Raw genomic sequence first — 25,832 nt, 5'->3', positions numbered from 1 at the left:
GATCCAGTTTTACCTGTTGTGAACAACAGCTTTTATTCTGAAGGATCCAATTTCAGCAGCTTGTGCAGGGAGACAATACAGACAAGTGGCTTGGTAAAAGCTTTAATCATAGCAACAGTCACCAAACAAAAACAAGTACAAATGTACACGGCAGTGCTCTCCTGAATCCACTGTAATGGAAACTAAAACTTAAATATAGAAACATTTAACATTTACTGAAATACACCTGATCCGTCTTACACATCCCGTATTATTTAGATCATACATTTCCTTAATAAATCCAATAATATTATTGCTCTGGGAATCACTAATAATTTATAGGATTATTTATCATCACTGATCACAACTCTTTGCATTAAATGCATAAAAGTTGTCGAATTAAAGAAGCCAAAAATAGTCTAAAATAAAAAGAATGATATAACAAAAATAATCATTAAAATCCAAAGGTTTATGAAGGCTGGCGAAGACCATAGAAACATGTTTCAAAAGAAAACCGCTTCTTCGCTCATACCCACAGGATGAAGACTTCTAGAGAAAAATGAAAACGAGGTTAGCCCCTCCTAAAAAAAAAAAAAAAAAAAAAGTATTGAGCATGCATCGTGAAAATGGACAATAAAATATTGTCTGGCGGTGGATTTTACTTACGGTGAAAAAAAATAAAAAAATTGCTGTAGAAATTACAGCACAGCTACAGTCCAGTCTCTTTTGCCATCTGAGTAACCTCCTCACCCTGCTGGATGGAGAGAAGAGGGAGTTTATGTTAAACGGAAGGTTGCTTAAAGTCACGGGGTCAAATAAAACAACATATTTACTATATGTAGAAGTCATAAAATATGAAAAATAAGTGGAAACCCTCCAGTAAATTTGAAATGGAAAAAAAAAAATGGACAGAAGGATTACAGTTTATCAAACTCTCTTCCTGCAGTTTTCGAAAGAAAACCAGAATCAGGAATTTATCATGAGTGCAGAGACACTTCAATGATCAGCTACAGTCATCTCTATGGCAACTTGTAAACGTATTCACATCCCCCTGAATGTCACAACATTTGAACCATAAGCTTTGTACAACAAGAAATTGATATTTTCCACCCCGTCTTCCTCGCAGAGCTGCTTAAATTGAGGCCGATTGGATGGAGAACATTTTAGTTTAATTTTATCAACGAATCTTTTTCCGCATGTTTTACTGGCTACCTTTTACATGTCTTATGGATTTATTTCAAATGCATATTTTTTGCCACTTTTCTACCAAGATCAATTTTATGGGAGTGCACATCAACAAACAGCTGTTTCACGACAAACTCTTGAGCTGCTCTTGGCAACTCCTCTATTTATGTGACTAATGAAGAAAGTAGTTTTGGAATAAAAGGGGGGTAAATACAAATGCTCAACACACTTTTCAGATCTTTATTTTTAATATATATATTTTTACATACAAAGACTAATTTTCATTTCACTTCGTAGTTAAATCAACTTTGTGTTGGTTTATTATAAAATAATAATAATAAAACAATTTTAAGTTTGAAATCCCTCAAGTTTGTGGTGGAACGGTGACAAAATATAAAGTTAAAGGGATGTGAATAGTTTTGAAAGGTACTACATTTCAACCCTCTGCTACAGAACCAACCTTGAGTTCAGATAAACCCTTTGACTGGATGACTGATGAGGGACTTGTAATTGGAGAAACAGGCGGCGACACCTTGGAGGGAGGTGATTTTGGGCCGTGGGACAGAGACTTGCTTCTTTTCACAGCAGAGGACACAGCCTGGGCGAAGCGGGACGGCGTCGAAGGAGCAAACGGTCTAGGAGCTGCAAAGCTCCTAAATTTTTCCAAGCTTAACCTAGCACCCAGCTCTCTTGACGGCAGACTGCTTTGCCTCGTCACTCGCATAGAGGCCACATTCTTGTCATCCTGCTTCGGACTAAGCTGAACTCCAGCGGCCTCTGCAGTCTCCTCTTGACACTGTACAGGAGATAAAGGAAGAGCAAGAGGCGGTGGTGGAGGAGGGGGAGGTGGAGACGGCAGGCCTGCTCCATCTGGACTCCCTTGAGTTTCCTTGAGGCCAGAGGCAGGAGTGGCATCGAGACTTTTCTCAGCAGCTGAAGTTACATAAAATCCAGGTGTTTTTTTGTGCTGTGCCAAGCGGAAAGAAGCAGGCTTGGGTTTAGTTGCGGGTGGAATTTTCGCGTCCTTGACCTCCGTCGGTGAACCTGCTTGGGAAGCTTCATTAGCAGAGGAGATCTTGTCTGTGATCTGGACAGTCACGGGTGGTGAGGGGGGAGGAGGAGGTTCAGGTGCAGGTACAGTGTGTTGCAGTGTAGTAGTACTAAAAGTAGTAGTGGTATTAATTGTGCTAGACAGTGAGTCATCCCTGGGTAAGTTAGAGTTTAGTTCAGTTTTCTCTCTTAAAACTACAGCCTGTCCCTGGTCCTCTTTCAAACCAGGAGAAACGGAATCAAGTTCTTCTCCTGGGGATTCTCGAGGCGCTTCCAGTGTCAGTGCAACTTCAAAGTATCTGTGTCTCTCAAGAGATTTTTGAGGCACGATCGTGTAGGTCGTCATCCCGACTTTAGGGATGTAATCTCTCGTCAGCTCATTCGAAGGCTTCGGCTTTAGCTCAGGGTCTGCTGCATGCATAAACGATGCTTTCTTTGGGGCTGGCACGCTCGGCTTTTTTTCGTCGCACGGAGAGGTTGATAAAGTGTGGAGCGATGCGCCTTCGGAGGGCTCAGAGGGTTCCAGCTCTTCTGTTGAAGTGGACATATCTTTTTTCTCTGCTGGCAATAAGGTGACTGGAGCAGTCGATAAAGAGACTTTGTCCACATGTTGCTGCGGAGGCCCAGAGAGTCCCGTGGAATCCGTTTGCACTGGAGCATCTTTTCCAGTGGGACACAGCGTGCTGGTGGTCACTGAACTCGCCGACCCATTGGGCAGCTCTCGAGGGGGTTCTGGATTTGCGTCAGTGGACGCCTGAACTTCTGCATCCTTTTTTACAGAAGGAAGTAGGCCGCTCTCATTGCCGTCAGCTTTTGGCTCTTTGCAGACGGACTGTGGGTGAACATTTTCAACTTGAACTGCAACGTTATCTGCAGGAGAAAAAAAATTGAACATCTATTATGTAAAATGAAATGTATCTTTCACAGCTGAAGCAAAATTTCACACTGAAAGAAATATGGGATTTAAGTGTGTACTCATGGACAAAAAAAATCTTATGTTAAAAAATGTTTTAAAAAAAAAAAAAAAAAAAAAACTTCTCATTGCGTTTCCTATACTGCTTGTGTGGGCAACATATGAGCCCGAGTAGGTTAGCAGTCAGTTGCTGAAAGAAATGGACCTTTGTAGCTATAATAGCCAAACTACCACTGAAAAAGTCAGTAAAAAAACCCCAAAAATGTCTAAATTAGTCAAAAGATAAAAGTAAAAATGCATCAGGCACATTCATTGAAAAAGGAATCATTAAGAGTACCAAGAACTTCGCCACAGTAAATGTGTTTTATATACAAACAGTTTTACCTCTGCTAAATAATTGTACTTAAAAGTTGGATTCTCTGAAGGTTACAATGATGCTACGGCAAAAAAAATAAATAATAATTTTATAGCTTAACATCTTTATCCGATTCCCATTAAACGTGTCCAGCACTCTAAAAGAAAAAGATCAATGCTGTTTGAGAAAGTGCTTACCAGTGGTAGTGGGTTCAAATGAGTTTGTGTCATTACTTTTAACAGCCTGAGCTGCAGAATCATTTACAGTGCTGTCCACTCGTCTGGAAAAAAAACCCCAAAACGTTAAAATAAGGAAAAAAAAAAAAAAAAAACTGTTGTAAATCATAATGATGAAAACATAGAACAGCCTTATGTAGTGTCGCTAGAGTTCGTACTTGCCATCTGAGGATAGATCAAGACACTGATCTTCCCCACCCGCCTCCACTGTACTCCCACTCTCAGCATCTGGACACGGTGAGAGGAGCGAGGATTCAGGGGACGCGGTGAGGATGCCATTCTCTCCCTGGGTTTTGGGAGCGGCGGAAGAGCTTGCAGATCCAGTAGCCTCCTCCTGCTCTCTGATCTCCTGCAGCGTGGAAGAAACTGCAGTTGCTGTAAAAAAAAGTTAGAAAAAAAAATAAGTCATTGTTATTTGAAATTCTCATCCAGTCGTGTGTAGGTCATTTTAATAGCTGAAAACTAAAAAGGAGAACAGGTAAAGTTTCAACTTAAGCAAAAACAAGTAAAGCAGACAAAAATAAAACGACTGAAAAACAGAGTTGTTGAAAATTAATAATTTTCCTTCCACAGGACATGCATTAAAAGTTACACTTTTAAAAAATTTGATGAAAAACAAAGCACATCAGGATGTCATTACTCCTAGCAAATTTATCTCTTATCCAATTCAAGAATAAAAACGCATATGCACACAAACACGAGAAGAAAATTAAAAACCTGTCTGTCCTTCATTAAATACCCCCTGTATAAAATATTTTCAGCTTTTGATTTCTGTGCATGCAGGACGGGTGGCGTTTCCTCTGACTGGACAATGGGGCACACACAATCACAGGAAAGTATGTTTAGAACCAGGTAACTTTATATTATCCAAAAGGGAAAAACATAAGAACTTGTATAACACAAAACCAGAAAACAAGATAAGTTTCTCTATTTGCAAAAGGGAAAAAAAAAAAAAAAAGTCTACAAAACTAAAATTTTGCCCAGTTGGATTATTAATTACCCCAAGTCTCTCAGTATAGAACCAGGAACATATTGTTTTCCAACATCTGCACCACAAAGTAACAACCACTAGGAGGAGCAAGAGTCAAAGAAGTCAAAAGTCAGACGGTCATATTAAAAGTTCCAACAGAAATTCCAATCAAATGTATTTAAAGATTATATTATAAATGTACTATTACAAAAATGAAAAAATCTCAAAATGGGCAAATAAGAGTCAAACCTTGTGCGTGTTCCTCTTCTGACAAAGTTTTTTCGACGTTAGGACTTGAAGATGTTGGAGGTGCAGGAGCCTTGCGTTTGGTCCTCCTCAGTGAAGATTCTGCCGAGGACCAGCGACTTACAGGGCTCCTCTGTATGAAAACCAAATTTAACTATTGTATCCAAGTCTTCAGAATTCTAAGAGCGTCACATCATCGATCTCACTCACATGAATCCCATCAAGACGGGTGCTGGGTTCAGAGTTGATTCTCTGGCGCGTGGCGAAGTCTGAGTGACCGCTCTGAGACGTGAGGATCGGCGGTTGGGGCGCCCGTCTCTTCTTTGGCACGTCGGAGAACATTGAAGAGTCGATGGGGGTTGAATTTGAGCAAGGTAAGGCCATGCTGAGCGGTCGGGGCTTGCTGACAAGCACAGGAGAAGCTGGGGCACTGACAGTCGTTGGCTTTAAAGAGTAAACATCCAATCAGAATGTGATAAGAGGCCTGTTTCCAAACACAGTGAACATTGACCATTGGCAAACTAAAGCAAAAAAAAAAAAAACACCCCTTTTACCTAAAAAATATGCTTCAAGAGAGTTAAAGGTTGAATCATTACTGAAAAGACACTTTAGTGCACATAGATAACAGTTTTGCTTCACAACAGTCACCTGGTCCGATTTCTTTTTGCTTTTTCTAAATTTGCTGAAGAGGCCTTTGTTTTCTTTTTCTTTCTGAATTTTATCTTTGCCTGGAGTTACCAGTCCTAAAAACCAAAGAAACAAATCAGAATTAGTGTTCAAACTGTAATACGATTGATCTTTTAAAGACATAATGCAGTTTTCAATTACTAAATACCTGCAGGAACTGGTGAGCTTAGGCACACAGGAGAAACAACTTGTCCTGCAAACAGACAAACTTAAAGATCAACTGCATAAAAAACACTTCCAATTATACTCAACAGAAAAAGAAACCGTAGGTACAGCATGGAGTAAATATGATGAGCAGCAAATTCTTAAATGCAAAATTTGCGACATGATTTGAATAAAAGAAAACTTACCTTGTGTGTCTTTTGCGTAAACTTCCCTTATTGCGTAATCATTAAGAGACCCGGACAAGTCTAAGGGGGCTGATGATGCGACGTCCATCAGCAGAACTGTGGTCTCCGTGTCAAATTCACATTTCTCACATATCGCTGGCAACAGTTCACGTAGGGGAACTCGAGGATTTACTCTTAACACTGTCTTTTGTGTCTTTTTGTAGTTTATCACCATCCGAACAGTAGCCTGGAGAACAAACACTGAGTCACTAATTGGACAACTGAGGACAATTGGGTCACTTATGCCAAAAAGGTTTGAAAAAAAAAATTCTGTTTTTAATGTTATTATATATGACATCTGAATTGGCTATCAGCAGATGGAAGCTTTACAAAAATAAAGATCAGTCACTGAATTTCAAAAGAGGATCGTTAAATTTATTAGTTTTGATAACTTGCCTCTGGCATCTGTGGACCAGTCTTCTTATTTTTATCCTCTCCCTTCGGTTTCAATATAATCTTTTCTGCATCCAAGGTTCCTATAAGGGCATTGGGCTTGAGTTTGATGCTGTTCCTGTTGGCAGTGACCAGTTCTAAAGTGTGGCTTGATGGATTTAGGTGATACTTTGCACACAGTGTGACCAACAGATCCATCAGGGGTTTGCTGAAAGACAGGAAGAAAAGGAAATTAAAAGTAAGCTTACATAATTAAGCTTATTAAAGGACTGCTCCTTTAAATAGTGGTCTTGGAGTCCTTGATGAAACTCAACTCTGGGATTTTCATAACTGAACCTCAGGTGAGTCATTTGGCATGTTCTTAAAAAAAAAAAAAAAAACATGGCTTGTAAAACTGCATTACATGTCATTCACTTTGTCAACAAATCTTTGCAATCCCGTTTCAGTGTCTCAACTCTTCACAGTGGTACAGATTATGACAGCTTGAATTGTACAACAATCAAAGCAAAGAACCTTCGGAAGCACAGTAAGGTTTGACCACATTGGAGCTGTAATGAAATCTGTTAAGCTCCAAATGAGTTCCACCAAAACAAATCAGTCCCATCAAAACAGAATGTAAACATGCTAATCTTAACCTAGCATTTCAGCAAATTGCTCCACTATAAACATGTCGGCAGGAGGAAGACATGAGTTTATTTAAGGTTCAAACTGTATGCATTAAGTCCTATTACCTTGGAAACAAATTATAAACCTTAGCATAATTTAGGTTGTGTGCTTTCAAAACATGGCATTTAATTTCTTAAGAGCTAATCTCATGTCAGAGCAATCAATGTTATTGATGCTAAGTTAGCATCTGCATAATTGAACGCTAAAAGAAAATGGTTTTAAGAATTTAGGCTACAATTCTGTTGTGTGTCACTACTTCAAAACTTTTAAAGTTCGTCTTAAAACCCATTTATTTTACTTGGCTTTCAACACCAGCGGGATCTAGTTTTAAATTGTATGTTTTCGTTTTTAAACTGTAAGAGTTTTGTTTGTTTTTTAGTTCTTTTTTTATTGTTGCGTTTTCCTGTACAGCACTTTGTATCAGCTGTAGTTGTTTTAAAGTGCTTTATAAATAAAGTTGGATTGGATATAAGCAGGTAAAATCTGAAGTAGGTAAGAGAGATTTTCTTTAAAAGCAGTTTGCTTTTGTTAAATTTCAAACACTTAAAATGGCATTGAGCCTTAAAAAGCCACCTTAGAATGAGACAAGCACAAAGATACATCCAACAAGATACATCCAGCTGAATATTGCGCACTAATAAAAATAAAAAAACAGACTGCGTAATGCATAAAATGTAATACATTTGTGGAAAGAAAAAAAATATATATAATTTTCCTACAAAACAATTGATTATAGAATAGGATGATATTTGAAGTCTCCTATACTCAATGCCAAACAATAAAATAGTTACTGAATATTTGTTTATCCATTTTGGTTTCACAAAATCCAAGGTAAAATCCATAAATTGCAAATACAGCAGCAACTCTACAGTAACCGGAAACACATTTCAAGTCTCTGCTTGAAAACGAAAAAGAAAACCCATCATAAAATCGAATCAAATTTGTCTTGACGACCTGGTTTGCCGATAGCTACACATAGTAAACAAAAAGTTTACGTTTTTTTTCTGATGCAAGACGGACTGGAGTTTGGCAAACAAAACAAAACAAAAAAATCTATAAAGAAATCGCTCAAACGCGTTTAGCTGCAACTTATTTCGGCTGCTGTTTGAGCAATCTGAACAAAACTGAAAGGGATGAAAATGAGATACATTTAGTCTAATCAAACAAGAACAATCTTAATTCATTCTTGAGAGTCCAAGGTGCATAGGATCCCTCTGTGACCGTTTGTGTGGTGTGCCTCGAGCGAATGACAGATGGTGATATCTTGAGTAAACTCTCTTGATGAGCCGTGAGATAAAGAAAGACACACAGACCTTGCTCTGAAACTGAGGTATGCAGACATGTTGATCTGATTAGGTGGCACAGTTCTACATTAACCTTTTTATTGGGTCGTGACAACACAGCTACCAGTAAAAATACAGTAAGGGAATAAGTTTCGTCAATGCTTGTGATGGAGCAAAATGAGCGAAAAAGAAGAAAAAGAATGCAATTAATACTGGCCGAGTATCCATGTTAACTGGGACCACAGCATTCAGGGACTCCACCCATCTGACTCAGTCTGATAGAAGCAGGACGTCATGTGATGACTTAATCCGTCATCAGTCTCATGATGTCGGGCTTAAATGTTGGATGTTCAGTGTGAGAAAGAAATCTACTCCAACTGTTTTTAATAAACCAGCTTTTACAGAAGTTGTACAAGTTAATCTGCATGCACCTTACCTTCCTTCAACTTGGGTGTTCTTTTCTACTCCACCAGGCAAAACCACAATAAGAGAGAGCTCTTTATCCATCAGGTTCTCCTTCTGGTCCATGGTTAAACGAGGGCCTCCTGGGTGCCACTGGGAGAAACCTGAGCAATCCGCCGTCTTCAGTCCTGGTGGGGACGGGGCTTTGGTTTTGGTCGACACCCTGCAGTTAGATAAGAAGATGTCTCAGATTTGCATCTGCATTTGTTTGCGCTTTCAAACACTGCATTTCTTTATGCAAACAAATTAAAGTGTTTTTTGATTGTGGCTCTGCATAAAACAAACTATAGAAATGAAATCACTAAAAACGTGGCCTCCCAGACAACAACAGCAACTTTTTCTTCCAGAGGCTTTACAAAGAACTGAGGCTGTAGCATTTAAGAGTCCACTTTGTACACAAGTCACAAGACAACTAAGAGGACAGATTTGCTCACTGAGCCTGAAGAACAGGCTGAGAATGGAAAGACATGTGAGAGATACTGATATTTAAAAAAAAAAAAAAAAAAGGAAGATTAAACCCTAAATGTGACTCACTGTGGAATATTCATGTAGAGGGGTGAATGCGTTTTGTAAATATAGTTGGGTTTTCAAGTGCTTGTCAAAGCTTTGCATTTCTGAAAACAAAATCAATAAAGGTGCAGGCAGCAGTAGTTATGCATATTTACCGACTACTCCAACATGAAAAACAGCATGTTACAAAAAATAAAAATGTGTAACCCGGTCAGTAAACCCAGGCAAAAGAAACACTGAAAACATTTGTGTCATTTCTTTTAGTCGGCCTATGCACAGATAGAGTTTTTTTTTTTTTTTTTTTAAACAGACTCAGCACTCCAGAGGAGCAGCTTTTAACATCTCACACAGGGACACAACTCATTCAAAAAGAGGAATCCAAGCAATGCAAGGTCAAAAGCACCACTTGATCATGTCTACTGGTGAAATATTAGTATCGCTGTAGGGGTTGACGGCCGTGAAACTCACCCCCAATGCAACTTTTTTTTTTTTTTTTTGCTGATTAACTGTCCAAATAGGTTATTTAGGGCTCCATCTTTATGTTTGTGCAAATTTTGACATGTCTGTGCAATTATTTTAGCCTAAAACTATCTCACTGCTGCAGTCTTTGGTCAAATGGTTCTTAGGCCGTTGAATTTTCCTATTTGTTGTAGTGGAACGGCTTGTTACAACTTTGTCATTTCGGGTATAAAAGCACAGCACTCCCTCCCCCCCCCCCTTCTCCCTGTGGCCAGACAGGTGTTGGACTAGCAAACTTCGTCGTGGCGATTGGTGAGCATTGATCGATAGCATACTCAGCTTTACAAAAGTGTGAGCATTGTAGCCAGAAAAGATTCCAACGACACAGGAAAAAGAATTACTGGATTTACCCCCACTACGCTCTACAATGCCTTCTGATGAGAAATTTGCACACGTTTCCTCCAGAGTATCACAAAATACCATAACCTGGAAAGACTTTCGCTGAGCAACACCTCTGATTCATGGTACCTGGATTATGCAAAAAAAAGAAAAAAACAACAAAAAAAAGTGTGCATAAAATATCTTACAAAAATTTTTTTGAAGGGTGGAGGGCGATTATTAGAGTCTAGAGCATGTTCATTTTTGTGCAGTACTTATGCAAAAATCTAAATGATTTTATATAATATTACATTTCATAAAAACTTGCATCAAAATATGCAAGCATATTTTTATCCAAACAGTAGTTGTACCAAAGCATATAAAAAGGTTAAACCTTTTGTTTTTCTACCGTTGGGTCTTCCAGGGTTGATGAGAGTTTGGCGTTAGTGGAGGAGGGTTTTTTTTCCACATTTTGTGATTTTGGTAAGACTTGTTGATTTTTGAGCCAAAACTAACAGCAAACCAATTAAATTGAACTCGTACCCAGCAAACTTAAATAATAAATGGGTATACAAGTCATAGTAGATGAAAAACAGACAAAAAGGAGTAAATGCCTAGAAGTAAAAAGTGAGTTGCCTTTAATAAGATCATTCTGAATTGTAATTATTTCTAAAGCCTTAAAATATCCCAAGTTTGTTTATGAACTTTTATGTCAAGCTAGCCATGTAGTAAATCTGCAAAACTCAAAGGACAGAATAAAACACATGACTTTATAAAGAACAATTATTTAATTTAAACATGAAAACAAAGAATATTAAAGAGGAGACAACACCTCTTTAACATAATTCATTATTTCACTACAATTTCAAATGGGGAATTTATTTACTGAAAGGTTTAAGTGAAACCTAAAACCTGCTTTTGCATGGCTGTTTTTCAAACTGTTGCCTGAATTTTTATATTAAGTAAAATGTGATCAACATGGCACCACCTAGCAAAGCTTTAACATTGAAATTTCATTGAGATAGAAATATTTGTAGCATAAATTGATTTTCCAGGTTTTATATTTATTCATATGTTAAGGACCTTGGGTTAAAACCCGAAGTGGAAATGAAGTGCAAACAAATAAGGCAAATATTAACAGAGTAGGTTTAATAGGTTTCCTGAAATGGTGCATTTAGATTATAAAACAAATGCATAATAATATTTATCACAGACGTATTGATTCATCAGGGTTAGTTGTAATCACCATCCAATGTAAACAATTTGGTGATTTAGATGAACAGTATCGGAATATAAACCGGGCTTAGTTTTGATACCATACAGATGCTGGAAACATAAGCGAGAAAGAATGAATGTGTAAGACGTTCTGGCGCAGGCCCGACAATGAGCTCACAAAGTTTGGATTCGAGAGAATTAGGACTCATGGAGGAATCTGAAAAGAATGAGGTCAGTGATCAATGCGAGTCAGAGATATAATCCAGCTGAACAGGGCTGAGAATTATTGCGGTGATCACATTAATCTTCAAGTAAAACCTAAACCTAGAGGGTCTGCATGATTTTATATATTGATGCCGTAAGTGTGGCAAACAGTTTACGTTAAACCTCAGGGCAACAATGCATTTGCCCGTAAATGCCTCATATGGAAGCATTTAACAAATTAGTATGGACTAACATACAGCTGTCGCACCTCCGGCTCATCCCAGCTTATACAGCTCTGTCAACATGGAAGTGTTTTTAAAACAGAGATACCTCGGGCAGGTGACAAACACCGAGGGCGGCGTGTGTTTTCCATCCAGGCCTGTGCTGATGTGTTGCTGAATGGGAGGAGACGTGTTGCGGCTCGACTGTGCTGATGCTTCGTTTACAGGTAGAGTTCTGGGAGCTTCAATAATCACAAGCAAGCCCATTGAAAGTCACAGAGCATAGCTGACAGACACGATCCTACATCGGCAGTAAATAACAGCCTGATCGTCACCATGCCGCCTCTTGCACTTTGTCATAGGACACGATTATGAAAACGTTTTTTTGCCCACGCAAGAGGAAAAAATTTAGCTTTGCATAAAACACATGTTTAATCCTCCTTTCCATTGATGCCATTTTAAATAATGTATTTAAATAGAAAAAGATCAAATAGATCAATCAATAAGTTGGTTTTTGTTTTTTTTTTTTATAGGAAGGTCTGGAGAGACTTAATAAAAAGGAAGTGAGGGTTCCAAGTTGGGACTCCAGCAGAACCACACATGGTTTTTATTGCGTTTGTCTCCTGGAGGGCAATAATAAAAATTGCAACCATCTCATCAGTTAAAAAGCATCATTAAAAATGATCTTAGCATTGCTCCTCATACATTCTTTATATTTACACTATTTTTGCAGTCCTATTCTACTTTACAGCAAAGATTTTTTTTTCCATATACTCCATATATTCCTGCACCAAACAATGACATTGAATGTTACAATGTCAAGTACAGCCACAGGTCATTCCACTCACATTTTTAAACATCATAACTCAGAATGTACCCTTAATTTATTAGCATTACTTGCAAAGAGCAAAAGTGATGACACTGCCCAGAGGGACAGCATGCTGATAGTCTAAAAATAAAACTTTCTGAAAGATAAATACGTTCTGCTTCAGGAAACTGAATTCTGTGAAATGCAGGTACAAGATGATCCGAGATTTGAATGCATGGGGTGAAAAAAGAAGCCTGCAACATATGTATGCACAGATATTAGAAGAAAAAGATAAAAACAAATCTGAAAGCAAACAATAAAGGTCAGTCAGTTTTTCTTATTAGAAAAAAATGTCCAGATGAGTTTACTTTTGTAAAATACTTCTTTGATTAGGTGGGAAAAATAAAATGACAAGCAGAGGCAGCAGATGAGAAAGGTGGAAAAACCAAAAATAAAACTGAAAATCACCAAAAAAGTCCAACAGAATAAAAGTCAGTCCCTTCTTACCATCTAGAATTACTTCCACAAGAAAAAGAAACATTCAGCATTTTTATGAACTTTATTTTTATTAAATACCAACATACAAAGCAATCCAGAGGGAAACTACAAAAAAATAAATAAAAAAGCTGGTGAGAAATATTACTCCTCCTTCAAGTTGCAGAAAAGAACATGAAGGATTACCAAACGTGCCTCCTGTGGTATGTTAACAGCTGCTGGGTGATGTGATGGCCCCTTGGGAATGGTGGGTTCATGTGCAAGACATAAACATTTTTTTTTTTTTTGCTTTTTTTATAGAAGTCTTTCCTCTTCAATCGCACCGTCAGGCAACACCCGGATTATTTTAAGAAACTAAACCCACACCTCAATGCTCCACTGACCAAAACACAACTCCAGCAGCTGTAGCATAGCCATACAATCAAATATACAGGCTTAAACATGCCACAGTGCACCAGGCCCAACACACCCTGGCTTTCAAGTCACAACACATGCATTGAAACTTCCCTGAATGAAAGAAAACTTGGCCAGAAATCGTTTGCTTCTCACTTCCACAGCACATAACCCAGCAAACAAAACACTGAGGAGGAGCAGAAATGTTTGAGAGCAGGTGACAGACCTGCTTTTCCAGTGAAGCTGCCAGCATTTCATTTACCGCTCTTACCTTTCTACGCACGCTGGTTCCCACTCACATACTTCCCCTTTCAGCTATGTTGTCCCAGGAGAAGTCAAACAGACTGATCTCTGCCAGTACAGCCTTAAAAGGCCCACCTTAATGCCACGCCCTAATCTGTGACATCAGAAATCTGTCTCCCTCTGCCTAAAATTCCACCAGCCCTCTAGCTGCAATTCAAAAAAAAAAGCTGAATTGGCAGCGCTCTCTCTCTCTCTCTCTCTCTCCCTCTCCCTCTTTGGTCCTGAGCAGAGAGGTAAGCAGCTTTACCGCCCCTTTGCAGACATGAACCTGAGGGTCCAGACACACAGGTAGCAGACACACAGAGGAGCATGGGCTCACAGGACTTTGGATCTGCTGAATGGTCAAATATATTTACTTTTTTTTTCTTTTTTGCTGAGCAGTGAAGCAATTTCAGAGTCTACAGACTAAAAGAAAGTTAAGTAGGGACTCCTGATAGTGATTTTGTTTTCTCACAGGGTCTCATTAATTTAAATCAGGTTGTACGCCTGAGTTTTATTTTCCTCATGGAAAAAAAAAACACACAAAAAAAACAATGCCAACAGTTTAAAACCACACCTTACTTCTGAAGAACTGACTCACTTCCAAACCACGTTAAAGGAGCGTTGGTTGTGCAAAACCACAATGATAGTGAGTCAAGGCGAACAAAGAACATGCATTTCCCAACTGTGATGATTGACTATGTCTGAACATGATGGAGGATCATTAAAAGTTGTCTCTCTCACTTATTAAATGCACACAGGTAAATGAAAGCATAACCTACAAATGCCCACTTTATTAGGTACACTTTGTGAAATGCTGTACCCACTTTTGCCATGAGAAATGCCTTTATGGCATATGTTCAACAAAGATTTTGGTCCACAATGGCATTATACCACAATGTGGTTACTGCATATTTGTACACTGCATACCCATGATGCAAATCTTCCGTGTCCCCAAAACTCAGCACAGCTCTGCTGGTTTGACTTTGGAGTACGGTGAGCTTATTATGTTTAAGGAACCAGCTTTGAGGTACACCATGTCACACAATATATTCCTGCTTGTTGTAGCCATCTGAAGTTGGATAAAGTTTGGTCATAAAGAAACACAAATGGTCCACAACGATACACAGGCAGGCTGTGGCTGCATTCTTAAAGTACCACATCCAAAGCCTTAACCACCTAACAACAGGATGAAAACATGCTTTCTTGTTGTTTCTAAAACATTCTGACTCTTAATGCTAAAAGTGAGACACAATCTAATATTGTCTAATTTTGGTGAGCCTATTTAAACTGCAGCCACAATTTCTTGTTATGAAGTGTGACTTCAGCAAGTGAACCCCATGTGCTTCAAGGTTTGATGTTTGATGCCAGTAACTGGATAGCTTTTCTCTTTCATGCCATTCTTTGTAAAGCCAAGAAATCCTCCCAAATATATGAGCAGATTGTTTTATGTGCCACTTTGACACTCAGCTTGAACTTAACTGGTTGACTTCACCACATCTATGCCTAAATGCGCTAATGCCCTGCCATGCGATTGCTGATTTGTTGAATGACATTACATGCAATTTAACAAGAATACCTAATATAGTGGTTGGTGGGAGTAGCACAACATTCTACAAGGAGTTGTAAAGGTGCAAATCGGATTTCTAGTGGCAAAAGATAAAAGGAAATGGCCCTTGATGCCTACAACTGTTTGCTTATGATCCTACGCTTTTCAATTGTTTGACAGTAAGATCTAATGAGCATCCTAAGTGTTATGAAAACTGTATAAGAAATATTATCTCCACCCTGATGAGCTTATTTATAATTGTATGCCTTGGGAAGTAAAGGGCATTTCTTTACATGCAGTCATAAAGAAAGTAAAATTTTCAAAAAGTCAAAAGTCTGTAGCCAAAAAGATGGTCTAAATTGTGGTTTGCATATAAAAGTTCAAGAGTCCAACTGAAAAAAAAAATAACCCAGTTTACTTGGGATTAATTTAATGGGTTTTTTTCTGACACTTTTAAAGTCTAACTGAACTTGCCTAGAAGTATCGTAGTGATAGATAAAAATTACACAAATGTTTCCTTTGAAATAAATTTAACAATGGCTTCTGTAAATTAAAAAAACTCTACAGATATGAACTAAAAAACACTCCATTTTATCAGTATGTCATTGTTTAGAATAGAACTGTGATTTTGCTCAAACTTACTTACTCATCTAAACCACTGCATGTTACTCACTCTAGATTGGTCAGCTCAGGACTCACGTCTTGGATGCAAATACTTCCAAAATCCTGATCCTTCCATATTAAATGAAGTCTTCCCTCTGCAGGAGGTATTTCAATCACTGAAGGAAGTTTAGCTCCAGAGTCCTGGTACTTCTGCTGAGAAGGCTCCATCGGTTTCAGTCTTGCATCTGGCTCTACCAGATTTGGTCACATGACCACAGGGAGATGTTAGAGATACATGTGTTTAAAACTTCAGAACGTATGCCACTGAAAATCAGTACACATCCAACCTGGTTGATCATATGCTTAGGTTAGTCATTCTTTTGAAAGCTATCCTGCTAATATTTTGTACATCACTTCACTTAAAACAAACTTAGTTTTCTTCTTATTCAACTTAGTATTTGAGACAAACACTTCCCTGTAGCCAGGAAGTGCTGTGGGATGTTGTAGGGTAAGACTAATAAGAAGATGCAACAGATCTTTTTTGCAAAGCTATATTCAACTTCCAAGACATCTTGTCCAAATCCATTCAGTGTATTTATCACACCTTTGCCCAAAATAGTCCACCAGAAAGTTACTAATTAGAGGATTTTCATGTTTTCATCTTTCTCAAAACATTGCATCTGTTTCCTGTATCTACAATTTGTACTCCTGTCCCAGATACAGCTGACCAATACAATCACTGATTGTTCCTGCATGGTTTGCAGCAACAGGTTTGAAAGACTTACTCTGTGAGAATTACTACAATATTTCTATCAATATTAAATTATAAAATGTACTTTGTTACACTTTACAATCAAAAATCTTTTCTACAACCCTTAACTTTATTCCTGTAAGCCTTTTACTGTAATCAATGTTTAAACAGTAACGTTTCTGTTGATGTACACTTTCCGCAAGGAGTCATACTCTAAATGTGCTGAATGCCTAATTCACTGTAATAATGGTTACTTTCTGCTTGAAACTTTACACTATCTGGTACAAAAGCAATAAATAAGTTTTTCCATTGTGAAATCAGGGCAGTTCTTTATCAGTAGTTTTACGCTTTCACTGAAGAATGTGCAACCCATTCTGCAAACACCACCACTAAATACTGTCAAATGATAAGGGGGTAGGTGGTGAGCGGAGATGTGAGCAAGCTGGAGCTGCAAAGCTTCAGAAAATGAAGTCTTTTTTAAAACATTTTTTATAAAACTGAAAATCCAAGTCACGGTTACAGTCCAGGTATGTTATAAAGCACAACAACACAAGTGCTACATAGGTGTACTGTAAAATAATGACAGATCTCTGTAGTGCAGATTAAAGTGCTTGTAGTTTCACTGTGGCTATGCATTATGACAGAACCTCTTAAAGTTTCTATCCAGAAAACAAATTCAGTCAAATCCAAAGTAATAAGATTCTGCAGGAAGACAAATGAGTGGGAACAATGGAAGCTGTCCATGAAGAATTGAGTAACATCACAAAGTTGGTAGCTTTCTAAAAATAGATGTTTGTTTTTGCAGTTTCTCGAAAATGTGGCAACAAAATGTCATAATGCGCTCTGCAAACCTTTCACCTCAGGAGAACTGGAACATTCTGAAGAACCAAATAACTAAAAATATCAACTTCTGCTACGTGAAAATAAATGACACATGTAGCAGTCAGGAAGAAAAAAAAACTCTGTAAGGGGACAACTGCTTTCACAACACCAAATTTACTTTTTATCGTGAAGACAGTTGCATTTTCACATAAACCAGAAAGTAGAAAAGCTTAAAGCTTATCAAAACCTATAGTCTGGCCCAAAACTTTGATGGGTGCAACTCTACTCACTGCTTTTTCCAACACTATATGATGCTGAACTGACATAAATTCTCATACATTTTCTCTGAAATCCCACCTTTTCAAACAACTTTTAGAGCTGTAGCCTTCCATAACCTGTTCTCTTTGATAGGTTTTCTCACAAATCTAAGCGTGTTTGATAAAAGTTGAGCTTCCCTTGCTGTTGCACTATCAGTCAAATACCATTACATTATTTCATTTAGGAGGAAAGGAGCTCAAGAAAACACTGTTTTTGCATGATCAGCTAATCAGCAACCAAAATCACACTCCTCACAGGTCTCTGATGAGAGCCAACACCCTCCTGGAAGGCTTTGGGAGTTGGGAGGCCCACGCTAGACCTCCAGCCAATTTGATAAAAGAACTAAACAAATATTTCCTCCCACAAACGTCTTGGCATGCTCACACTTTGCAGGTATTTGGCAGCCACCTCCTAAACCATCCCACTCCCTCCCCCTTACCTAACACATTAAAAGCCCTTCACTGCTTTCTTTTCGTCAAGCAACTACATTCAAACCTTCACACAACTAAGTCAGCTGTTATTATCCTTAGTCATCCTTGAGCTGAATGTAAATAAAGTTATGTCTGCACCTTGTGTTTCACTGCATAAAGCAAACTGCTAGTGTCAAGCGGTGAAGAATAGGGCTTCCAGAGGAAAGACAAAACACAGTGCCAGAGCCACAGCTGTTAATCTGGTAAGAGGTCACTCACAGTAAACACAAGCATTTTAGAGGGTCTGGAAAGGCCTTCAGTTCATGAGCAGTGAGGGATGGGAGGAGATTTGTTAGAAAAAAAGAGCTCAGGGACCTTATGAGAACTTCCCACCTCCTAAGTGTATCGTTTATACTTTAGGCACAACATTTTTTTTTTCTTCCCCAGAGCAGTTTCTCGCGTAAGCCTGGAAAAACTCAACGTCTCAGGGTGTCCCCTTACATCATTATGTGGAGTACTCATTTCAGCTGTCATTATGTCCACTTGTCATAATCTGGCCCAGCTTCATTTAACATCAATCCTGCACACTTTAGCATAGCACTGAAAGATCAAAAGAGCTAAAAGTCAACAGGGAGGGAAAAAGATTTTTTACTTAGATTTAAAATCATTCATTTTAGTTTCCAAATCTCCTTTGAGACACTGAACTGGGGTCTGCTATGGTACATTACCCTGTCCTTATCTCCACGCAGCTCAAATATTTTCCCTCTAAACATTGCACCATATCAAAGCAATGGACGTACAAAGGGAGCGGGGGGTGGGGGGTTGGGGGGAGTACTCAGAGTGAACACAATGCATGTTTTTGTCAGTTGGCGCCCATTTTTGCACAAATCTCAAGCGAATGCACTTAGATGCAGTTGGTTGGGTGATCAGGAGGTCCTTTCAAGTTACACTACACGGAAATGATAAGGTGCAGTAATTCACTCTGGTCTCTGATGATTTAGCCAAGTCCGTGCATTTCAAAGTGCGACAAACATTTAGATGAAACGATTTAGTTGAGATGAAGACAGCCATCTTCTGCAGCCATAATTATAACCATGAAATCCACGTCCCTTCATCTGAAACAATGCAGCATTGTCTACAAAACAGCATCTATCAATGGCACAAAAGCATAGGCTCAATGTTTTGCTCATCACACGAACTGAACTTTCTGCAGTGGACAGGCACAGTGGTTTTTTTAACTAGAACAGACATATTTATTTTTAAAAAACTAAACGTGAAGAGAAAACTAAGTGCTGAAATGATACACTGTGCTAGCAACCCAAAAACTTAACGTCATTACAAGCATACAATCTAAAGTGAGGCACAAGACAAATATCCTTATATGTCCACTTAATGTCTTCTACAATCATAATAAAGAGAGTGACATGTTTATAGCCAGAAAAGCATTACCTCAGAGGCCAGGCGCACTGGAAAATACAGCTGGACACACAGATTGTGTGGATCTTGAATACAAAGTAGCTCTCCTCCTTTTACTTACTAATGTTTGCTGTCAGAGCCAGACTCCTCACTGAAACCGTGGCCCGGCTGCCTGTTAGTGTCATGCTGTGGTTCGCCGGTTTGCTACGCTCTTGTTGGGAAATGATAAGGTTCACTCTATCTGTGCTTTAGCAGCGTGATAATATGAAAACTGCAAGCCAGACAAGTGGCCACATGGAGACCACTTCCCAAACACACGCACAGTGACAGTGCCATCTAGAGAACCACATCACAGAGTACACACATTTTACACATTATGCCTTTCCTGTTATGTACATAGATTCAAATAGACGGTTGTGACAGGGATTTCTCTGGCTCCCGCAAATCTATTTTGACAACCAGAAAAAATGTCAAGATTTTTTCCATGACCTGCAAAAGTATTCACACCCCTTGAACTTTCTCACATTTCAACAAACTGCAAGTTATTTTATTTGGATTGTATCTAGCAGATCAACACAAAGGAGCAAATAATTGAGAAGGAGGAAAAAAGTATATTGTTTTTTTAATTTTTTTTACAAATAGAAATATAAAATATTACAAATATATTTTTAGGAAAGCTTCTATGGAATGGTTTCATTTTCCATATTACAAAGGGACCGCTTGGTCAACAATAATTGTTGTCAAATATTTCATATGTAATGAACATGCATTTCTCATGATAGTGTAAAATTTAGCCAGTTGGACAGTTTCACAGCAACAGACGCTCACACCAGGCACAAATGACATTGTCCAAAATTCCAGAGATGAGAACAATAGGAAGCAAAGAAAACAGACCAATATTCCAACTGATATTACCATCGCAATAGTTACCAATTTTATCGCTAGTGCAGGATTTTCAAATATCTTGCTGCCCTGGTTACGATCCCTAGTTCTTACAATCTGATGTCCTGCCTTACAGTCACCTCCTTTTCATCACACCAGAATCAAAAGAATAGTTCATTGTATGTTGTCTGCACAGACTGATGAAACACTGGGAGTAAGTTATTCAGCCATTAATTCAGCTTGGATACATTTTGCATTCAAAAATGCAGGGCATTGGCTGGTAAGGACTGGAGTGGGATACCCTGGATGTAGAACAAAGCTTATGCATGTGTTAGAATGGCCCAGTCAAAGTCCAGACATAAATAAAATTGAGACATATAAATTGTTGTTCACATAACTCTGTATGCAACGGAGCTTGAGCCATTTTGCAAAAATAAGAATAAAATCCGTCCCCATTGTTGGAAAGCTGGTAAATATAAACCACAAAAACGTACACATAAAAGATGTCACTTGCACCAAAATTTGATTTCTAAAAGCACAGAATCGGTGGGCTGGATATAAATCCACAAAACACTTCAGATTTTGCGTAGTAAATACAAATTAAAACACCACCTTTGTCTATTGCAATTTTTGACAAAATAGCACGTAAAATCCAAACAAAATAAATGACAATTTTGTCATTGTAATATGACAAAATGTAGATATGGACTAAACAAAACAGGAATGCAAGTCAGGCCTGGCAAGCCTCTCACTGCTAATATCTCATCTAATCTGGACAAACATTGATAATGAAGGTCAAGCAAATTGAGGCAATTTGCCCCATTGCTGCATGAAAAGTTTGAATATTATTGGAGATATGCAAAATTTGTCATTGTGAGCACACAAAGGACTCATTCATGTGAGGTCACTGTGAGTGTTAGTCAGGCTAAGAGTGGGAAGCATCCAACTGTTATGGCCTGGAAAAGTGCACAACAGAAAAAACGTGGGGCCATGTCTTCCAGTCTATTTAACTGGTGCACAAACCTGAATCTGAGCAACAAATCTGTTGCTGCAGCCAACAGAAACACCAAGCAGTAGAGATAAGTAAATTAAAAAAAATGCTTTATCATAAGAACCATGCTTAATGAAATTATGTACTGTTAAAAGAGGTTGCCTTCTGGTGTTAACGGTTAATGTGTTGTTAATGAGCCCAGAGTAGCAAAAAAGGCCAGCCATTATTCAACATTTATTGAGAGTTGGCTTCTGAGAAAGCATCGATGAGATAAAACTTTCCAGCATTCAAAGACTCACTCGTTAAACTCTGTTGGAAATGTACGGCTGATTTTTCCCCTTTATTTCATCTAGTGGGTGGATATTTTTCAATGACACTCTTTATCTTGGTTTCTGAGCCCACTGGTTGTGAGTGGGCAATCACTATCAAATTATGCGTGATTCTAAATGAAGACGGCCTTGTTGTCTCTGGGGACAACCACAATGTAAAAAGAAAAAGAAAAAAAATGTGATACGCCTTAGTCTCGTCTGCGTCTTGTGATTTTTGCGTCTTAACTCTGGCGTTTCAACTGCGCTTGCCCAAATTCTTTAAATAACTCATTTCATACCGTCAAGTCTTGCCATATTATTCATCTGTTAACTCATGTGAGCAGCTGTGCCCTGGGACTGCCTGCATGTCAGGAAACAGCTGTGGGGATTCACAATACCTTAACCAGTTCCACATTCTGCCCTTAAGGAGAGCCAGCCATGTGAGATCATGCTTTTAGGTGTGTCCAATTACCAGGGCCAGCGCAGAGCTGTGCACTGTCAGAGGACTGAACCAATATGCTTCTCTTTGGCAATAAAGAATGTTATTGTAAAAGTGTCATGCAAGCACAGTATTTTTCTTGACATTAAAAAGATAGTTCCCAAAAAAACACTTCAACCACACCACTTTGCAATCCTGCTAGAACTGCCTGTGGGTAAATAATGCTTGCATGAGTGCCAACAAACATTTCTGCATTAAATCAGTCAGCCAACTGATTCTGGCAGGGTCAGTATTTGGACAACAAATGAAGCATAGCTTCGGGGGTCACAGAAAATGTTCCCGTAAGGCTGCGCTTGAAAAGGAGAGAAGCAGCAGGTTAGTCTCCCCAAATAAAAGGAAAAGAAAAATGGAGAACATATGTCTTGAACTATCTCCACCACACCCCAGCTGAGGATGGAAAAGTGGTTAACCCACCAAAAAATTGACTTACAAACTACTTTATAAAATATGAACATTGCAGTACCATGCAGAAGCATGTACACTCCCTGAACCTTTTCACACTTTGTAACAGTAAAGTTAAAAACTTTAATGAGATTCGGGAGTAATTTGGAGACTAGCAACCTAATTCATAATTGAAGTGGATGAAAACAAGTTATACAAATAGAAGCTTGCTTCCATTCAGCAACCTTTATACTGACAGATCTGACCTCAGATCTTATACAATTATGAATAGAGTCAATTTATTGTCAGTATGTTGTTTGAAGGCTCAGAGGTTTTTTAATGAACAAGTCGCTGAGTCGCTCTCAGCAGCTGACCGAATCACTCCTCAGCTAGGACTCCTTGGCAGAAATTTTAGAGTAAGATCGTAGCTCTTTGAGAATGTTTTGTGCATACCGGCACTGGTATTTATGGAAGAGTGGCAAGAAAAAAACCTTCTTAAAAGAAACACATGATATTTCATTTGTAGTTTGCCACAATTATTAAAGGTTTCCAAGGAAAATGCCTTGAAAATGTTCAGTTTTGGTCAGAAGGGACCAAAGCTGAACAATTTTGGCTACATTTAAAACACATTATGTGGTGGAATATTAACATTGCAACTATCTCTGAAGACACCACCCCCAAAGCAAGACATGGTGGTGGCAGCATCTTGCTGTGAGAATGCTCCTCTGCAGCAAGCTCACAATCAATACTCGGCAGAGTTAATGGGAAGATGGATACAATTACACAGGGTCATTTCTGTCAAAAATCCTGTTAGAAGCTGCATGTGACCCGAGACTAAGCTGGAAGTTGACCCTCCATTCACACGAAGAGCCTGAATATACAAGCTGATGGCTTTAAATGGCATAAATGGCATAAAATCCAAATGGCATACACTGAAGATCGTAGCTATACCTTGAAATAAAATAAGAAAAGTGTCATTCTTTGCAAGTCAAAATAAGAGGGGAATTTTTTTCATGCAAACTTTTTTTTTTTCACAAATGCAAAATTGTAGAAATAAGCCAGGGTTGGAAAGTGTGAGCTGTTGTTCTTGACTGTCACCTTAAATTTCATCTGAAAATCTCAGCCAATTGGCAACAAATTGCTAAAACAGTGAAAAGAAACGTCGAAAGGGCTCTGGAAACTCACTTTCCACTTTTTAATGATTCCAACCACAGTAATAGAAGCAGCTGACATCACCTCTGACTCTATATGGACCAAAACTGATGGGAAATTCCATCAAGTCACACCAAGCACTTCACCAGCACCATTTTTTTTTTCTTGGAAGGCGGGAGGGGGATGTGTTTATGATACAATATCCTCTGTAACCCCAGTGGATGCGTGACTTCCACAACAATCATCACGCACAGCACAGTGACAGAGGCTGTATGTTTAGCCTCCAAAATAGTTCCCATGACCTCTGCATGTGGTCAGGGAGTATTTCTCAGAAGAAGAAGAAGAAGAAGAAGAAAAAAATAATAATAACAACACTGTAAGCAGGAAATGAGGAGGGTTCAGAGGCTGAAACGTCTGAAGCAACCCTGACTCGTCTGAAATGTACTGAGTTTAAGGAATGCAAGTTAAAAATTCGGTAAATTGGGTGACAAAAGTGGTATTGTGCTCATGCGTCAAACAGCTGGGAATACAGCTGGTTGTGTGCACAGGTGAAAGTTTCGAATGTTATTTGTGCACAAGAACGAGGTGAAATTCTCCAAATACATAAAGATGTTCTAAGCTTAACAAGAATGACATTTCTTGTAATAAATATACTGCTTTAATTATTGTGATCGTTTTTTTAGACAGCACCCCCTCTCAATGACTGTTTTTGCTGTTCTTACCTCAAGGAAGTGCTCCGCGGATGGGGCTGGGATCCACGATCATCCATGACTAAACTCATCGGCCTTGCGAAATCCTGGGGACATTTCAAACACAAACAGAAAGCGCAGTTCATCTTTAGTGAGAGCCGACATACCAAAAGCACTCTTCGCTGGTGTTTTCATGCGACACCAATACCAAAAGGTGGGCGAATCCCCCGCATGAGGTCACCAGCTTGAGTCTTGTTAACTGTTTCTGCAATGCAAAGAAACAAATTGTTTCTGATCGTGACTTACCATGAATTCAGGTGGTTTTCAAAGCAGATGTCAACTTCCATTAGTCCTTTAGGAGGAGGAAGTCAGTACTCCTAAAAACAGATTTTGGGTGAAAACATAATGTCGCTCCTTAATTAGGGCTTCTTGAAAAGCGGACGCTATGCCCCTTCGTTCATTTAAGCTCCTTAGTTGTGCGTTATTTCTCTCCTGACACTTTAGCCAACAGGACTGAGCCAACTTTCATCTGGAGCTACATCACAGGCACAGAGCTGTAAAAGCGGGGCGGTTCTCGGTTCGTCACACTTCCCAAAAGGGCTTTTACTTTGTGTTCAGTTTTATAGCTTAAGTTTAAATATAAATAGAAACAACTCGGTATACACTTCGGATTTAGTACCACAAAGTCAATTCGTCAACATTAACATAACCTGTAGCTTGTGAAAACATACCAGCGTGGCTGTTTATAATTCATTTTCTGAATTTATTGTCTAAAGCGACACCATGTGGCGCTTTGTGGAGCCCACTTTTCGTGTGAAAAATTGTAGTTATTGTATTACTATTTTTATACAATGTAAAAAATAAAAAAATTCGTCACAAAAGCTTGTTGCTGATTAAATTTGCACAAGTCCCACAGCCTGCATAAATGAAATAAAAGTTTTAAAAAAATAATGGTAAAACATATTTAAAAAGAGAAATAAAAGAAATAAAAAGTTTAAATCTTAACAATAACAAATAAAAAGAGTGTATAAAACATATTGCTTAGATACCATATTGAAACAGATATTAAAAATTGCATCCATTATATCTTTTAAGCACACATTATAAATGAAGCCTGAGTGACTAATAATTTACTTACGTTGGTTGCATGTTTCTTATTAGAATTGATGGGTAAATTCCAATAAAAAATAAACATGTTTTGTGCTGAATAACATCCTTTTGAAAATGGGTTAGGACTGGTTTGAAAAACAACCTGAATGCTGAAAATTGTTAAACACGTCAA

At 38.5% G+C, this 25,832-nt stretch overlaps 1 protein-coding gene across 8 annotated transcripts; it reads right to left on the bottom strand.

Moving 5' to 3' along the window:
* Positions 1-86: 86 nt before the first annotated feature.
* cobll1b (cordon-bleu WH2 repeat protein-like 1b) lies at positions 87-25,240 on the bottom strand. 8 transcript variants are annotated; one of them, XM_008404033.3, is made up of 14 exons: positions 24,857-25,240; positions 24,584-24,657; positions 8,789-8,977; positions 6,407-6,611; positions 5,972-6,197; positions 5,770-5,814; positions 5,583-5,677; positions 5,145-5,378; positions 4,938-5,067; positions 3,877-4,093; positions 3,680-3,762; positions 1,625-3,084; positions 646-730; positions 87-560 (listed from the first exon to the last, which is right to left on the bottom strand). In XM_008404033.3, the coding sequence occupies exons 1-13, from the start codon at positions 24,857-24,859 to the stop codon at positions 689-691; spliced, it is 3,003 nt and encodes a 1,000-aa protein (XP_008402255.1). In that variant the 5' UTR covers positions 24,860-25,240; the 3' UTR covers positions 87-560; positions 646-688. The 8 variants fall into 8 exon arrangements, with proteins under 8 accessions (XP_008402255.1, XP_081459885.1, XP_008402253.1 ...); XM_081603759.1 differs by having other exon boundaries at positions 87-528; XM_008404031.3 differs by having other exon boundaries at positions 646-733; positions 24,857-25,237.
* Positions 25,241-25,832: the final 592 nt, after the last annotated feature.

Source organism: Poecilia reticulata, chromosome 2, assembly GCF_904066995.2.
Source record: "Poecilia reticulata chromosome 2, P_reticulata-male-v2, whole genome shotgun sequence".
NCBI lineage: Eukaryota > Metazoa > Chordata > Actinopteri > Cyprinodontiformes > Poeciliidae > Poecilia > Poecilia reticulata.
The sequence above is the reverse complement of the archived record's forward strand: the minus strand, read 5'-3'. Positions and strand labels throughout refer to the sequence as shown.